General features: G+C 35.0%; 2 protein-coding genes across 2 annotated transcripts in view; one reads left to right on the top strand and one right to left on the bottom strand.

Moving 5' to 3' along the window:
* The window catches only part of LOC126891934 (LIM homeobox transcription factor 1-alpha), a 366,239-nt gene that overhangs the window by 196,078 nt on the left and 150,698 nt on the right, over positions 1 to 19,463 (top strand). The window lies entirely within an intron of this gene.
* The window catches only part of LOC126891931 (uncharacterized), a 106,055-nt gene that overhangs the window by 19,703 nt on the left and 66,889 nt on the right, over positions 1 to 19,463 (bottom strand). The window contains exons 6-7 of the mRNA XM_050661279.1: positions 12,648 to 12,800; positions 6,248 to 6,409 (exon numbers count right to left, since the gene is read on the bottom strand). Of these exons, the coding sequence (XP_050517236.1) occupies positions 6,248 to 6,409; positions 12,648 to 12,800 (315 nt within the window). The remainder of the gene's footprint in view (positions 1 to 6,247; positions 6,410 to 12,647; positions 12,801 to 19,463) is intronic.

The following is a 19,463-nucleotide window of genomic DNA, read 5'->3' as shown; positions in this document are numbered from 1 at the left end:
GGTGACTGTCACCCCCCCAAGTAAAAGCAACCAACGGCACAATTTTAACTTTGAAGTGGAAGGTAAGTAGAACCTAAATCCAAATTTTTATGCAATTCGGAGTTGCCCCTGAAATTTACACGGTATCGCCGAATTTCTCGTTCATTTACTGGGCTATATGGGATAGAGCTAGAAGTGCAGATATACGACGGAGATGCAAGGTCGACAACATTAATAACTGAGTGAAAAACAGACGAGTAGAATGGAATGACCACATAAGCCGAATGACAACAAATAGAGTAGTAAGGACGGCGAGAGACGGATCCCCAATAGGAAGACGATCAGTGGGAAGACCACAAAAAAGGTAGAATGACAACCTACTCGAGCCGCATTGAAAAACAGACAGAGTCATGTTACACAAAAAGAAGAAGAAGAGGATAGTGGAAAACGGAATGCTGACAGCTGACTGAATTAAGTATACATACGCAGGCCCGGCCCTAGGGATTTTGCCGCCCTGGGCAAGGTCAGCAACCGCCGCCCTCCTTCCTTTGGTAGACCCAAAAACTAAAATTTCACCATCGCTCTTAGTTTTCTGAAAGCTATCACTTAATGCGTTAAAGGTTGTGTCTATAATTTTTAAATAGAAGTAAACTTTATATCGTGTCTCTATAGGTTTGCTCCAACTCGATACAAAACCGTTCTTAAATCGTTACTCGCATGCGCAATAACGAAAATGTATGCGCAGTAAAACATTTTTCGTTACTGCGCATATTCGTAACCGTTCAAGAACGGTTTTGTATCGAGTTGGAACAAACCTCATATCTATTATGTACGTCTATACTTTCATCTTCAGCCTTATAACCAAATTGCCTTTTCACTTTCGTCTTTCTTGCAATTGCTGTGCCTCCGATTTTCATATTCTCAATTTATAATTTTGATACTGGCTCTTTTGCGGCTGTCAAATAGTCCTGGAATTTTAAATCACTTCTGAGAGACTTAAATGGATTTCCGTTTTTTAAATAAACTTACAGCTTGATACACTCGCATATCAATACTCTGCAGTGATTGTGCAGTGCTGACTACGTTGATGTGAAGTAAAATGTCATGCCATATTACCACAGAGCAAAGAAGAGTAAAATCACGGATTTGATTTGAAAACCAGCTTGTCTCATGAGCAACCATTTTATCGTTGTTTTTAATGACAGTGATTTCTATAAGAGCATTGTAGATTTCTTCAATTTTGTATCTAATAGGAGTAATTGCATCAATTCTACTTTCCAATCTAGTTTCGAACAAAGGTTAGAAATATAATTTTTCAGTATAGCCTCACGATGAATAGATGCTGATGAAAAGTTGTAAATTTTTGTCAGTAAAGAAAAGAGAGAAACTGCAAACTGTGAGACTTTAGCAGCATCATTTATGACTAAGTTGAGTGAATGGGTAGTATTGGCTAGAACATGGGACAAAAAATGCTCTAGGATTCATTTTCAAAATTCTGTATTGAACTCCCAAAGCTTCCCTTTCATGTATGCCCCATTATCATACATCATATACTCTTGTCCTCTCATATCTTCCAAAGGTATTCACAGTTCATTCAGTTTTTTCAAAATAACTTCTGTAAGTCCCAAGCCAGTGGTATTCAGAACAGGCACAAATCCAAGAAAATGTGCTTTTTTTTACCACTTTGTGAACAAATCTAAATCTACAAAACGTATAACAGTAGTTATCTTTTTCACTCCAGCAATATTAGGTGTATAATCTAAAATTATGCTATAATACTCTCATCATCATCATCATCCAACCAATTCACGTCCACTGCTGGACATAGGTCTGCCCAATTGTTTCCACACTTCACGGTTTTGGCTGATTGTTGCCAGTTTTTACTAATCCGCCTGATATCATCTGTTCATGCATCGTGTAATACTTTGCTGATTTAAAAAGTTTAAAATTTTATTTTTGATTTGTTCATGGAGAAGCTGAATAATTACGTTTTGGATATGTTTTCCCAAGTAGTGATGCTGCTTGTTACTACCATTCGTTGTTCTCCTAATGTGTTCTTGTAAAACAGAATCAAATTTTCCAAAGAGCTCAACAAGCTTTAAAAATTACCATGGCTGTGATCTTGTGATTAAGAAGTTTATCAGAATCGCCCTCAATGGAAGACACTGTTGTGCTAAGAACTTTATTATTGATACAAGTCGTTATATTACACTTTAGAACTTTTTGTGTTTCATCGTCTATGGATTTGCCCGATTCTAGTCTAATAAAATTGCCAGTTCTACCCACTGTCGCTGTGACTGTAGATGAGCTGGAGACTTAGCGTGATCTGGCTTAGTGAGTAGTTTTGATCCCACTATTCTTATACGATGAAGAAGAAGGAAGTGTTGTCGATTTCCAGTCGAATGAACAATTGTTATTGTTTCACTTTTTTAATTCTCGTTTTTACAGAGGCATTTTTGCCGCTCTTGTTTATAATGTTGATGTTTTATAATATTAAAAACATAATTTATTATTTCTTTAATTTCAAAAATTGGCTTTTCAAAAATTTGCCGCCCCCAAATTTATCCGCCCTGGGCAGCCGCCCAGTTCGCCCACCCCTGGGGCCGGACCTGTACATACGATTAGTATATGGTTAACGATTAGATACTGAGCCACAAGGTGTTCCAAGAGAAACAGACCTTGTGCCAATTACCTAAGACCGAATTTCTGGAGCTCAACAGAAGAAGATCAAAATAGAGGTAAAAATGGCTGCTGTGGCGTGGATCACAGTAAAGCCATACAAAACCAAAATGGGGACAGAAACGTCGAGGAGGTAAAAAGAAACTTTGAGATTTCTAGAGTCATATAGCAATGCCATAAAAGTGGTACACAGACTGGAATGGCGGTGGTACACAGACACAGGCGCGAATATAGAGGGGTCAACGGGGCTTTGACCCCCCCCTATAGCATTTAGTCTCTAAATATTATTTTTTTACAGTTTTACAATTAACCCGACTTCAGCAAAGTAACATTACTGATATAAATGATCAACTTGTGTAACTATTTTACGCAGAATGCTTTATTTGAATTATTAATTTATGCATTTGCTGCAACTGAATAATATATGGAACGGCATGACTCAGTAGGAAAGATCCTTTATTAAGAGATCAAATTGCTATCAAATTGGGACTCCTCCATCTCCCATATTATCAATACGTTCCTGAGAGTATGCTTGAGAATGACAATTACAAGTTAAACGGATTATAGACCAAACAGTGGCAAAAATGGAACAGAACTCATATTTAGTTAATAAATTCATGAGACAACAAACAACACTAATTGATGTGGTGATACCTAACAACAATAATCTTAGTGTCAAATATAACGAAAAAATCGCCAATTACGTAGATTTGGAAGTACCCAAATAATACCTATTATTCTCTCTTCTACTGGAGTCATTCCGAAGAACATTCTAGAAACCATAAAATAGTTGGGTCTGAATTTTCATTTTTAGAGACCATATTGAAAGCTATACCACTTTCAACTTCTCCATAATTTTTGGTAGATATTCGAGCGTACCAAACCACCTAGGGCTCGATAGCATGGAAAGAGCGCCACCAGAGCTCAATTCTTTTGATAGGTACTGTAAGTATCTGGCATGAGTAAATTTTTCCCTTAGAGAAAGAGCCGTGTGGCTAAATCCGAAATAATGAAGTTATAAAATGGTCAATAATCGAGGTAATCAAACAAGGTGGAAATAAAATTATCCAGGCTTTGGCCAAACTTTTCACCCAATGCATTTACCAAGGAAAAACTTCTTCTCAATGGCACGCCAGCCACATTGTTTGATTTGCTTGTCTAGATAATGTTTAGAAGAAATGCGTTCAATGTGCTTCCCCGTTTAGGATTTTGTCCTCTTCAGGGTTTGAGGTGAATGTATTGTGTTGGCAGCAAAAGCAAACAGTTTTTGCTGCCAACACAATACAAAGCACAATGGCACAATGCACAATGCAGTCTCAATGGCACAATGCAGTCATTGTTTTATTACACAAAAAGGGTGACATAACAGATCTAAAAAACTACCGCCCTATCAGTTTGCTATCACACATATATAAACTTTTCACAAAAAATTATCAAAAAGAGACTGGAGGCTAAGTTAGACTTCTATCAGCCTAGAGAACAAGCTGGATTTAGATCTGGATATAGCACTAACGACCACTTACTGGTAATAAAAAACCTAATAGAGAACTCTGCGGAATACAACATACCATTGTCACTGATATTCGTGGACTACGAGAAAGCATTCGATACCATAAGCAGAAAATGTTAAAAGCATTGACAGAATGCCGAATAGACCATCGCTACATTGACATGATCAAATATATCTACCAAAAGGCAACGGCTAGCGTAATACGGTTTGAACAACAAACAAATACATTATGTATACAGCGAGGAGTACGGCAGGGAGACACCATCTCACCAAAGCTAATCACAACCCTTTTAGAACACACATTTAAGAAGGCAGATCTAAACGAATATGGTATCAATATAAATGGAGAGAAGCTCAGTCATTTGAGATTCGCAGATGACATGGTCCTTATAGCCGATCGTATGGATGATGCAATAATAATATTGAACAAATTATATTACGCGCCCTTAGAGGTCGGACTAAAGATTAACATCAACAAGACGCAAATAATGACTAATCTGGTGCTAAATCGTAATATTGTTGTTGATGGAATGGCTATTGAGCAGACTGCATCTTATAATTACTTGAGACATGAAATTCGGTTGGGACGAGATAACCAGACGTGCGAACTCCCACGTCGCATAGGATTAGCCTGGGCAGCGTTTGGTAAACTGAACTATGTATTTAAATCGGACTTGCCCATATGCCTCAAAAGGAAAATCTTTGACCAGTGTGTGTTGCCTGTACTCACTTATGGGGCCGAAACATTAACAAAAAAGGTAGTGAACAAGATTCGCGTAACTCAGAGGGCTATGGAGCGCCAGATGTTGGGTGTCTCCCTGAGAGACCGAATCCCAAACGAAGAAATACGCCGTAGAACAAAAACAACAGACGCTGTCGAAAAAATCGCGTCGCTTAAGTGGAATTTGGCAGGACACGTCGCCAGATTGCCAGACAACCGATGGACAAAACGTATAGTCGAGTGGAGGCCGCGAGAAGAAGCACTACGGAGCAGAGGACGCCCACTAACCAGATGGGCCGATAATTTGAAACATGTTATCGGTAACTGGATGCAAGCCGCACAAAATAGACATAAATGGAAAGGGCTGAGGGAGACCTATGTCCAGCAGTGGACGCGTACGGGTTGATGATGATGAAAATGGTCAAAAACGGATATAGAAAGTCTTCAGCAAAAAACAGTGCAGTAGAGAGAATAACATTACCGCGGCACTACCATCTACTTTAAATAGCTAGCGCAATTTGCACAGTAGATGAAACAGCGCTGCTTAAACTGATGGAACGAGCAATGAGCATAAACCACCTTTCTAAGCCAGAAAAAAATGCGAACATGAATGAGTAAACCTCTGGGCGACATCTCAATGAGATCAGCCAAAAATATGTCAGCAATATAGCGTCGACCTATTGGTTGACTTCAGAATATTTGCCAAAACAGAGGGTTTCTTACTGGCCATTCAGATCAGGTTATTCCAACTTGAAATTACCAGAAATATGTAGTCAAAGACCCTCAAGACCAAAATGACAAATGCCGATATGGATGTCAAAAAGAAACTATCCAACATGTTACCGCGGGCTCCCAGATGTTAGTCGATACTGATGATAAAGAACGCCATGACTCAGTAGGAAAAATTATGCACCAGTAATTAGCCAATAAACTGGGACTTCTCCAAACCGACACTAAACTACAAGCTATACTGGGACCGCACTGTGCTCAGAGCCATAGAGAGAACGTGAGCCGCATGGCTAAATCTGGATAATAATAATAATATTTTCGGTAAATCTGCCCCCCCCTCGCTATTATGAATTTCTAGAAGATTCGCGCCTGAACAGACACCATCCTTAGTATAGTCAACTAGATCAGACTCAAACAGTCCTGATCATGAATAAATTGGAACAAGCAGTGGATGAAGCACCTATCGAAAATGCCGAGATATCCTGTCTATATCGATTTTTCAAAAGCCTTTGAACAAATCAACAATAATTTTCTGGTTGCCAAACTTTCTGCTCTGGGTTTACATGGGTCTTTGTTGCTGTATAGGTATTGGTGTACACGAATACCTAAAGAAGAAGAAGAATACTTACCGAACCTGGCAGAATCTGATGTTCTAAAAAGAAATATTCGACAAAAAATGCAGGTTCTATATGTGGAATGCGAAAATCTAATATCTTCAATATTTTTCTTTCCATGCGAATCATTTGTTGGGATATATATATTTCAGAGCACATCATTAAAATATTGCTTGGCTAAAACAAATGATTAATTATTAAAAAACAATATTATGAAATTACTATTTCAAAGCATACTTAGGAATAGTATTTATAAATCAAGAAGGTCAATGACAGTTTTGCCTTATACTTAAGTTTATTTATACTATAAGTTTTACTGAATTAATATAAGTCTAATTTTTTTAGTAGTGTAATAAAAATATAGCGTTGTTATAGTTGCTTAGGATCCAGAGACAATAATCTACATACTAGACCAAGCTGCCATGTCAACGAAGAAATTAAAAGAAGAATAGTGCTTGCCAATAGGTGGCCTCAAAATATTTGTAACGAAGGTTAAGATAAATACAAACAAAATCTATTTATCACTAATTTTGTAAATAATTTTAGTGATTTGTGTATATATTGTTTATATTTTTTTTATATATAGTTCAGTAAATGAACGGGAAATACGGGGATACCGTGTAATTTTCAGGGGCAACTCCGAATTGCATAAAAATTTGGATTTAGGTTCTACTTACACTCCACTTCAAAGTTGAATTTATGCCGTTGGCTCCTTTTACTTGGGGGGTGACAGTCACACCTTCTCGGGGGTGAAAAAACGCGTGTTTAAAAATAAGTTCGTAAACAGATAAATTGATTAATTAATTATAAGCAACTTTCATTCTATAGATTTTTTATGTAAGTCAAAGTCAATACTTTTCGAGTTATTTGCGATTGAAAATGTTTATTTTTCGTCAAAAAAACTACGTTTTCAGACGGTTTTTCGCAAATTACACAAAAAGTAAATATTTTATCGAAAAAATATTCTTAGCAAAAGTGTAGCTTATAAAAAAATGAAAAAAAAATGTATCAGTAAAATCTATAAACCGAGTAAAAGCAAAGTTGTAGCTCATGAAAATTACGTTCTTATTCGTCTAATTCCAAATCGAATATTTCAACGTGAAATCACCGAAAAACTAAGCAATTTTCGGGAAAACCCCATTTCAATTTTTTAAAGTGTTTAAAAAAGCTTTATTTTAATTGTTTACAAAAATTTCTAGCATTAAAAATAAGCGAGTTTCGCTCAAAATAAAGTTGGCCCCTTTTTCTGGTAAAGAAAATCATGAAAATCTCCCCGTGTTTAGCTCCCCAAATGAAATTAATCTCTACCGCTTTACAAACAGGTTACTTTACTTATCTATCTTTTATATGATCTGTCAGTTGTACCAGTAACTAGTAACCGGTAACTAATAAATTAGTTGGTCGTTAACCTCTCACTTGAACACAAGTACCTTGTGCAATTTTCGAGCAAGGATGACGTACATCCACATGTGAACTTTAAAATCTTAAGACATCGACTTAATGTCGACTACTTTTTAATATATAATATAACAATAATGTAATTTAGAGGTTATTACACCTATTGAAGTGGCTAGTTACAACTACTTGTACACTGGACGTTTGCACTGATGATGGTCAGTTTGACCGAAACGTTTTGTACTTCCACTACCTCGTGGATAAATTTTAAGAATTTTAATAAATTCATATACCTATATACAACAGAAGTGTTTACTTCATCCCACGTTGATATATAATATGGCCTTTCAGGGACAGCGTGACAAACGAATAGAGGCGCAGGCGCAGATACAATAACGAGTTAGAGTCTCTATTCGGAAAGGAAAATCTAGTCAGATATATTAACCCGGTCTATACAGGGTGAGGCAAATAAAGGGCCTATTAGAAATATCTCGAGAACTAAAGGCAACATAATCATGAAAATTTGAATAAAGGGGTTTTGAAGGATGATCTATTAAATGAAAATATTTTCATCTCTTTGCAACTTTCGGTTATACCGGAAGTTGCTTATAACTTCGTTTTTTTAAATGGGACACTCTGTATATTTTTACATTTTTGGATTCTCTTCGATGTCTTCTTTCCTAAAATATGAGGTTTTGTAATATTATACAGGGTATTTTAAAAGATAATTACGTTTTTTTATTAATTTCGTAGCAAAATTAACACCCTGTAGAATTGTAGTAGTTTGACATCTAAAACTCTACTTACGTTCAAATGATTTTTAATATACTCTACTATTGTTAAGAATCATTAGTATAGCTAAATTTTTAATTTTAGTATACAGGGTTGGTCGAAACTCGGGATGAGTATTTTCTGAGTTTTCTTAAATGGAACACCCTGTATTTTAGTATTGTAATGAAATGATATTTTATGGTACTTTTTTATTTCTTAAGCATTCCCTATACCTAACTGCTTTAATTTGTGCTTACTTGTTAATCGCACCAACAATCTTAACTAAGTAGGTATTTCGATAGCTAAACCATTTTAATAAGGACCAGTAATTTTAAGGACCAGTCTGGATTAATATGTATTTATTTCTGAAAAATTATTTGGGATTGAGTATTTTCACGGCCAACCTAATAAAATTTTACGTTTTTTTGTTGCAATTAATATGTTTAGCTTGAATCACCAATAACTCACAAATTAAAGCAGTTAGGTATAGGGAATGCTTAAGAAATAAAAAAGTACTATAAAATATCATTTTACTACAATACAAAAATACAGAGTGTTCCATTTAAGAAAACTCAGAAAATACTCATTCCGAGTTTCGACCAACCCTGTATACTAAATTAAAAATTTAGCTATACTAATGATTCTTAACAATAGTAGAGTATATTAAAAATCATTTGAACGTAAGTAGAGTTTTAGATGTCAAACTACTACAATTCTACAGGGTGTGAATATTGCTACGAAATTAATAAAAAAACGTAATTATCTTTTAAAATACCCTGTATAATATTACAAAACCTTATATTTTAAGAAAGAAGACATCGAGGAGAATCCAAAAATGTAAAAATATACAGGGTGTCCCATTTAAAAAACGAAGTTATAAGCAACTTCCGGTATAACCGGAAGTTGCAAAGAGATGAAAATATTTTCATTTAATAGATCATCCTTCAAAACCCCTTTATTCCAATTTTCATGATTCTGTTGCCTTTAGTTCTCGAGATATTTCTAATAGGCCAGTTATCTGCCTCACCCTATATAGACATTTGAAATAACAAAAATTGCCGGAGAGCCAAATTTTGGTGGAGAGCTAGGGTATACCATAACAAATGAAGTTTTAAAAGTCCCCATCGATCCCATGTGTGCAACAAAAGTTATTCGGGGTCAAACGTCAAAATTTGAGATTTTTTGGATTTTTTGGATTTTTTTCGAAAACGGTAAGTTTTATCAAAAAACAACCTTAAACCAAAGTTGTAGATCTTAAAATTCTCTACAAAAATAGTCCTTTCTATTTTTTTCCTAAGAGTTGCCATTCCTGAGATATCGCGATTCTAAGAGCCACATTATACATAATATGCACACGTTTCCACACCACCTGTAAGGTAGTGTAGGTACTCGGCGCGTTTTTTACCGTGGTTTCCCCTGTAGGCCTACTCCACTAACTGTTTTGACAATTTTAGGATAATTTAAGGAAACAATAGCGGTCAAGTTCTAGATATTACCTTATTATTGCTATTGATTATTAGGTTAACTATTGTTTTGATTTCGTTCAATATTTTAATCAGATTCATATTCTTGAAAGTCTACTTCAACAGTCAAGTCTTCTTCGATTTCATCTTCTTCCTCTTCCTCTTGCTTAATGTTCAAAAACTGTTCAAATGTGACTGAGTCATTGGTCTCTTCATTAAAATCACAGGAGTCTTCCTCTGTTGTACTAAACTGGACATTTCAGCAAGAATGACCTTGGCAGTTAGTACACGCTGGAGAACACAGCAACCCGACTTTTTTACATCCACATTTGGCACTACAACCTTTTTTGCAACTGCAAAAAATAGTGTTAAGGAGTTTTTCTGGAGCAGGTGGGAGTAAGGTTTTAATCGGTTCCAGAGTATTATCTATTAATTTTCAACCCCAGTCTTCTGGATTCAGTTCATTGCCTAGCCATGTTTGAACTTGATAATATACTCAATACAAATGTTGAAAAGCAGACGCTGATGTTGGAGGAAGATATGATAGTTGTACTTGTTTCTTGTTTCGCGTATTTTTTACAAAAGTTAAGTATCGGTATTTATCAAGACAACTATTTTTTTGGAGCTCTATAAACCGCAAGAAGAAAGCGAATTCCTTCCGTAATTATTGTTTGCGGTGTGGAATCAAGTTCTGTAAAAACTTTACAGCAGCCAGTCAAATCTTATTTTTTTCGAATAATTTAAGTACTGACGTTTTGCCCCTTCTGTACATTGCTGACGTAGTGTCGCAGCCGGTTATAGCATGTAAAAATAAAATGTACTTTTGGCATTTGGGATACGCCGATAAACTTTTCGCAGAATATATCTCTGTTTGCTGTTGAGCCCTTCAGAAAATAAATAACTTTATCTACTGGAGTCCTTGCAGTAAGCAGTACTAACAAATCAACATCTTCACCAACTACAATTGTTGTGTTTGTTGCCTTAAATTTTTCAATTGCTGTCTCAATTATAAGGACATCTGCGTCATTTTTAGCTTGTTTCACTTTAATATTCGCAGCTGTTAATTTGTCAGTTAACATGGAAATGAAACGAGATTTATTATTAATGTTAGCGAAAAATTGTTGTTGATTCGCTGGAACTGTTATATTTTCATCAAAGATAATCTCGGAACCCGATGATGTTTTTGTAGTTCGACGACGTTGTTCTGTAGCTTTAATATTCTTTGTCGAGTCACTGTAGCCGTCAAATACCACTGTCACTGTAAGCCCATAATGTCTGCTAAATGGTAGACGCTTGTAATAAGTACTTATATTCACTTGAACTGAACCTTTAGCACTAAAAGAAACAGATAATATGAACAAGACCTACGGACAATATTATAGCCATTGTTTACAATAGACAATCTGTTCTTTTTTAAACAACGATATAACCAAATGTTTTTCAAGGCCACATGGATAGAGGAAATTCAGTTCGCGACTGATTATCTTTTCAGAATATAGTATATTCTAGAAGAAATATTTTCAGAATAGTATATTATATAAAAGAGACACAAATAAGCTATGCTTGTCTTAGTGCCACATTATGTATATACGTGGCTTATATGTGCATATTTATAATGTATAAAGTAACTTTTAAAATCGCGATATCTCAGGAATACTAACTCTTAGGAAAAAAATTGTAAGGACTATTTTTGTAGAGAATATTAAGATCTACAACTTTGGTTTGATGTTTTTTTTGATAAATCTTACCGTTTTCGAGAAAAATCCAAAAAAATCTCAAATTTTGACCTTTGACCCCGAAAAACTTTTGTTGCACACATGGGATCCATGGGGACTTTTATTAAAACTTTATTTGTTATGGTAAACTCTAGCTCTCCACGAAAATTTGGCTCTCCGGCAATTTTTGTTATTTGCCAACTATTTTGATTAGAAAAAGACTGTTTGACTTGTACACACTTGTATATAAATCAAAACGGGAATTGGTGTATGTTTTCAAAAGACTGATAGTGTGTAAATAAATTTATTAAAATCAGCTAAGTACTTTCAGCATTTTTAATACCATCATCAGAGCTATCGTCTTATAGGTGTAAATACCTCAAATGAAGAGAAAACTTCGAACAAACACATTCTATTGCTTAAAATCAACCCAGGGATCTAACCACTGGTCAGAGTAAAAACCCTTGAATGTCTAAAATGTCACATTTAATGTGTTTTTAAAAAATGGCTACCATTTTTACAATTTATATTTACATATTTACATATTGTAAAAATGGTAGCCATTTTTTAAAAACACATTAAATGTGATATTTTAGACATTCAAGGGTTTTTACCCTGACCAGTGGTTAGATCCCTGGGTTGATTTTAAACAATAGAATGTGTTTGTTCGAAGTTTTCTCTTCATTTGAGGTATTTACACCTATAAGACGATAGCTCTGATGATGGCATTAAAAATGCTGAAAGTACTTAGCTGATTTTAATAAATTTATTTACACACTATCAGTCTTTTGAAAACATACACCAGTTCCCGTTTTGATGAACTATTTTGATGTCTAAGTTGACCGGATTATATAAAGGCCAATAGACTTAGATGGGCAGAGCATGTGATACGCAGTAACGACAATCGCCTTATAAATAATGTGTTTTGGGAAATTCCAGATGGGAGAAGGCCTGTAGGCCTAGGAAAAGGTGGGAGAATGCAGTCAAAGAAGATCTGGAAAAAATGGGAGTGAGACAATGGAAAATAATTAGTATTTTTATTAATTTATAATAAGTATTTCATTAGCTTACCGTCATTATCTGTCCTGACATCTTAGACGCCAACCAAAGGCAAGTAGCAGCAACTAACTCATATACACATGGTGGTATTTCTATTGAAAATAATATTCTGTCAAACATATTTACACTGCAATAAACTATTTCTTCATACAGATGATAAAAAACCTACAACATATCAAATATTTCACTAATAAGGAAGAGGATGACAAGATTATTAGATGGGGTATTTAAGATTTGAAGATCAGTTCCACGCCTATTAAAAAATTCAACTTAAGGCATATAGAAAAATGGAAACAAAGGAGCTACTGGTAGTAGAAGGAAAGATAGAAGGCCGACATAGGCGTAACCAGGGGGGTTTTGGGGGTTATAACCCCTCCCGTTGGGATGTACTTTAAGCTCTTTACGCTTAATACCATACCCCTGTGAGAACTTCCAGTAGTTGTAACCCCCCCCTTTCCAGTAGTTATAACCCCTCCTTAGGATTATCCTGGTTACGCCTAGGAAGGCCGAAGACCTAGAAAAAGATCTCCGATACGATGAGCAGACAAAATGAAGCCTCTGATGGGAAAATCCCTACGTGAAGGTCCATATGGTTCAGGATCGCAGCCAATGAAGCTCTCTCTCTCTCTCTCTCTCTCTCTTTCTCTTCAATGCTGATCCCGGATGGAGTGTAGTCAGTAGCGTACTGATGGATCAGCCGGCCCTGGTTCCAGTTGGGATGCGGGCCCCCGCCCAAAACATTAAATATAAATCATCATAAAATCATTATATCATAAAACTCAAGCTAATTTATAGTCCAATTACTCACGGTTTTTGCTATAAATTTTAAAAACTATTCGGATTGAGATGGAATTTGGCATACACATATCTTACATATCAAACAAAAAAAAGTGATTGAAAGAGGGGTGTTTCACCCCTTCTCGGTTGAAAAACATACGTTCAAGATAAGTCTGAAATTAGATAAACTGACTAATTCTAAGCAACCTTTAAGTTCTATAGAGTTTTTCACTAAGTCAATACTTTTCGAGTTATTTGTGACTTGTGAGTGAATATGTTCATTTTTCAAAAAAACACGTTTTGAGACGGTTTCTCGTCAATACCTCAAAAAGTAAGTGTGCTATCGGAAAAAATATCCTTAGTAAAAATATAGCTTATAGAAAAGTGAAAAATATGGTGTACATTCGAAGTCTTTAAACCCAGTAGGTCATGAAATGTAGGTTCTTATTCGTCAAATTCAAATCGAATATTTCAACGTGAAATAAATAATGAATCACTTTTCGAGAAAAAGTAATCACAACTTTTTAAAGTTTTTAAAAAAGCTATATTTTTGATATTTTTTAGTTTCTAGCATCAATATTTAATATTAACTATGTAACGCTCAAAATAAAGTTGGACTTTTTTTTTGGTAAAAAAATCGTAAAAATCACACCCTAATTAGGATCCCAAATGAAATTAGTCGTTACCGCTTCACAAGTTACTTGACTTTAGTGTTGCCCAAAATCGGTCTTGGTCTTGCAGTCTTGGTCTTGGTCTTGCGTTTTCGCAAGACCAAGACCGCCTAATTTTAGCAAGACCAAGACCAAGACTTACCGTGCAAGACTTGAGCAAGAACAAGACTTAGCCTGTGAGACTCTTGCGTCTTGCAGTTAGAACTGAGGGTCGTTTTAGGCAGTATGTATATTAGTTCGGCTATATTCTTACATACTTTATGAGAAACAAAAAAAAATTTGTAACAAAAATTTTGAAAATTGAACTTTTGTTCACTACGAACAATACCATAAACATACATAGCGAGTCAAAATATCCATTTAAAGAACACTTGACACATTCGACACGTACTCAGGTCATTATTACAATGTAAAAATAAAATATTTTGTACTTTCCTTCCCATCAGACGACTTCTCTGAAATTAGTTGTCCGGGTTATAGGTCTGGATCCCGCGTATAAAAAAAAGTTGATTAATAGCAAGCTGAAAATTTGTTAATAGCTTAAGGGTGTTTAGTCAGACAAACTTTGATATATGGGAACACTGGAACAGAGGAAGTTTTAATTGTGGAACAGTTTAAAAATTTGGAACGGTCAGACCACGAAAACGTCACATATATTTTGTCCGACAGCTTCCAATTGATTTGTTACCCTTTCATTAAACTCTCATGCAAAAATCAGGCTGCTTTTTACCACCAAACGGGCATGATAATGAGAGGAACACGTAGAACATGTCAAATGACAGGAATTATGACAGGTGATAAATAGCAGTCTCATTTTTGCATGAGAGTTTAATGAAAGGGCAACAAATCAATTGGAAGTACTGTCGGACAAAATACATGTGACGTTTTCGTGGTCTGACCGTTCCAAATTTTTAACCTGTTCCACAATTAAAACTTCCCCTGTTCCAGTGTTCCCATATATCAAAGTTTGTCCGACTAGACACCCTTAAGCTCTTAACAAATTTTCAGCTTCCTATTAATCAACTTTTTTTTCATACGCGGGATCCAGACCTATCTATTATGAAAATAGTCGCCTTCTAATCATAACATAACATTCTTGCTTTGCGACGCCGATAGTAATATCAAATATCGTATCCAAACTTTTAAAAATGTCACCTTGCTGATAAAAAATATATCTAATAAATTTAATCTTATCGGTATATAGAATAGTAAGACTATTGTGTATTGTTTTTGCCGAATGTGCTATGACCTATGCTATGAGATCACTGGATTACAGAAAATTTGCCGAAACAGCGCGACTATTATTTAAAAGTATGATTACGAGACAAAGGAACAGTGTAATTAAAATACCGAAATTAACGGTATACACTTCTCCAAAAAATTTACTCACCACCTTAAAAACAGGTCATTGTTAATGTCTTGAATTTCCTAAGCCTGTTGTTCGATTTAAGTGATTTTTTAATATGTTGTCTTATTTTTATAAATACCAAGACCAAGACCAAGACCAGGTGTACTGGCGCAAGACCAAGACCAAGACTGTCTAAGTCTCGTCTTGGTCTTGCATTTGGGCAACACTACTTGACTTATGTATTGCTTATATTATGATCTGTAAGTTTTACCGCTTCAAAGTGCTCATTTTTGAAAACAATATGGTTTTAAATTAAAAAAAAATTTATAATTTTGAAAAAATTTTTTCAAAAAACTTACTAATTATTGGTGATACCAAAAATCTCAACTAGTATAAAAATATAGGTTTTTCTATTGTGAATATTTTAGACTTTTTGTTTTCCTGAAGACAAAAATTGGTTATAAATACGAGATGTCTGTTCAAAATTTGCATACACTTGTGATTAGTGACCCGTTTAAGCTTATTTGAGTACAGCCCTTTCAAAAAATAAGCACTTTGAACCAACGAATCTTACATATCTTATAAACAATTAGTAAAGTAATTTTTTGTCAAGCGGTAACGATTAATATCTTTTTGGTTGCTAACTAGAAGGTGATTTTCACGATTTTTTACCAACCAAAAAAAGGTACCAACATTATTTTGATCGAAATTTATTTACTTTCGATGTTAGAAACCTAAAAAAAACAATAGACTATTAAAACAATAAATTAATATTATTCCTATTATTTTTCATACTGACATGACTGATCACTATCACTTTACGACAGCCGTTTTTTATAATAATAAAACTCAAAAATGTTCTACATCCAAATCCCCAGTCATAATTAAAAACCTTAATATCGGAAAACTAACACAGCTTTTAAAAAATGAACATTGGAATGAAATTTATATCAACAAAATGGATTCTCAAATTGCATATGATACATTTATAAATAAATTAAATAATTACATACAAACCTCTAGGGAGATAAAACGCTTAAATAAAAAAAAATATAAAAAAACCCTGCATAACTGTGGGGTTGATATCTTTTATCAAACGACTAGATTTTCTTACAAAGAAATTAGTGTCTATAATAATATAGGGTCTTGTTATTCTTACCACTATTGTCTATATTTAGAATATAATTTCAACTTTTAAGAATTACCTTAAATAAGTTAAATACTACCCTAAAACTTACAACTGAAATCTTATAGCGGCTTCCCACGATCGGCAATAGGGAGTTTTTGTGCACACAAATACGTAAACGTAACGCATCTTTTTGACATATACGCTTGCGCATTAATGGTTGAACTCCCGTATCGCGATACGTATTACCTAAGGTTACGGGCTGGTACGTTAGGTTCATACGCATCCCTATCGAGCCGAAAGTCACCGAATGCACACGAGGATCTTGCCCGATTACCTACCAAATGAACATTTCATCAGCGTACTACCTGTTTATAAACATTTTAAGGTTATATTGGTTATTGGTTTAGTCTATTTGAGTAAAATTATTCTGTGTTTGTAATTGGAAATTGGAGCTTCATAATAGATTTAAAATTTTATTGTTTTTAAGTTGTCTATTAATAAAGCAAAACAAACAAATCTTGTATTAATTTAAGAAATACAGTGATCACCACAATTAATAACTAGATAAACAAATGACCTAGTTTCAGTAAAATTTTCAAATAAATATTACCACACTATTTACATTATACCTACTGGAATTCTGATGTAGGTATACAATAATTTACAACTAAAAAGTAGGTATAAACAAAAATAAAACAATTTTAACCTAAGGAAAAATAATATTTTTATATTTAAATAGAAGTAATTAAAACCATACAATTTCATCATTCATTTATTCTTTTTTACATTTGTATATTAATTGTATATTGTGTGAACATTGTTTTATTTTTTTAAATGTCAACGGAATTTAAAAATGGCTTTACGATTTGCTTTACGTTACGTTAAGGCAGTTACAAAAACTACCTATTTTAACATTCATCCTCTACGACACGTTAGTTGCTTTACGTATACGGAGATGCGTACGTTACGTAGCAACAAAAACTCCCTATTATTGCGGACGGACACGGACCCGCTCGCACCACGCACCGTGGGAAGCGTATCGTCCGTGGTAGCAAAGACGCGTCTGTGCTGGTCCGTGCTAGTCCGTAGTAACTACGGCTTCTCAAGATCGGCAATATCGCCGACAGACGCGGACCAGCTCGCACTACGCACCATGGGAAGTGGTCGTCTGTGATAGCACAGACACGTCTGTGGTGATCCGTCGAAAGTCGGTACAGATCAAAGGTGCGTTAATGGTCCGTGTGGACGCTGTCATGATTTTTTAACACGTTAAACGCCAGTTTTTTTTATAAATTGATAATAAAGCACATTTTGATAAAAATAACATACATAATATGTATAATTATTGATTTGAATCATAATATAATACATTTCTTCTTAGTAGCTACTAATAAAAATTTAATAACTTTTTTCATGAATATTATTGCATTAATGAGTAACAACCAAACATTCGAAACAATAAAAAATTTTACAAGTACATACTACATTTGTAGCGAGTTTGTGAAGATTTAGCTTGGGTATATTATTATTATGAATATCATTAGCATTGCTTATATGCTTATATACATTAGCTTTGAATAAAGATTTTCATGGAATGTCCATACTACACATTTCACACCATAATATGATATTAACGAAAACATTGAAAGTGATAAGAAACGTGAGAAACGCAATGTAATCAATACCTAAATTACAAATTAAATAAGTCACATACATAAAATCCGAAATTCATGACACGGTCAGTTTTCGCTATCCAGCATTTCACTGATATTTTTTCGCGTCACTGTTTTAACGGACGACAAGGCATTGATTGGCAAAGGCAAGTTAAAGAAATTGTTCATTTGCTGACACCAGCAGTTGTATTTAGTGTCGCTAAAGTATGTTGAGTTGCTATTAGATTTTTTTTTGCTAAAAAATGGAATGGACCAACGAATTAATTTTTGATTTTTTAAATCTGTACCCACTTTGTGGAATTCGACGGCACCAGACCATAAAAATAGGAACGATACATACGATGCATGGAGCCGCATCAAAAGCCAATTAAAGGATGGCACTGTTTCGATAAAAGATTTAAAAAAGAAGAGAGACAATTTAATGTAGACCTTCTTCTTAAAGTTCTATCTCCTAGCGGAGGTTGGATATCGTAATGGATATGGTCACTTTGTTGGCTGCTGCTCTGACCAGTTGTAACAGGGCCGTAACTACCATTGGGGCAGCCGGGGCACTGCCCCAATGGTAGCCTCAATGAGGCCACAGAGGCCTCATTTTGGTTGGCCGTGCATAACGAGGAAAATAAAAATATGTAATTTAAAAGCCGATATCAATGAAATACTTTCAAGTGACACAATTTTAAAAAGACAGCAACATAAAGTCTTAATTTTTCACTGGGGAAATTAGTATTTTCGACTAAAATGCAATTGGAATAGAACAGGGGCCCTGAGGCCTGTGCTAAGCTGGGACCCCCGAGACCACATAAAAATTTAAATTATTAGTTAGGAAATTAGTTATTTCGGCGTAACAAAACCTAAAATGCCATTGGAAGAGGGGACCCGGGCTACGCTGAGGCCCCCGAGACCTTTCGTAAAGATATAAATTGTTGCTGAGGAAATTAGATATTTTGGCGAAATAAAAATTAAAATGCAACCGGAATCGGGGCCCCAGGTCCCAGCCCAGCTACTTTGTCTTAACCAATTTTCCCAGACAACATCTTAGTATATGAAAGGAACCAAATGGTACCACATTTTGAAAAGAAGGGTAAGGGTAAGATAGAATGAGCACATTAGGATCAGTCCCACCACTACACTGACCAGCTTCACTGACTGTGTTTGGCTCACATTGCAGTTGCTTAAGGCACCTTAAGGTGCAGTTACGTTTGCTTAGTAGTTCGCTTGGTTATTCGTCCG

Source organism: Diabrotica virgifera, chromosome 9 (assembly GCF_917563875.1).
Source record: "Diabrotica virgifera virgifera chromosome 9, PGI_DIABVI_V3a".
Classification (NCBI taxonomy): Eukaryota; Metazoa; Arthropoda; class Insecta; order Coleoptera; family Chrysomelidae; genus Diabrotica; species Diabrotica virgifera.
The sequence above is the reverse complement of the archived record's forward strand: the minus strand, read 5'-3'. Positions and strand labels throughout refer to the sequence as shown.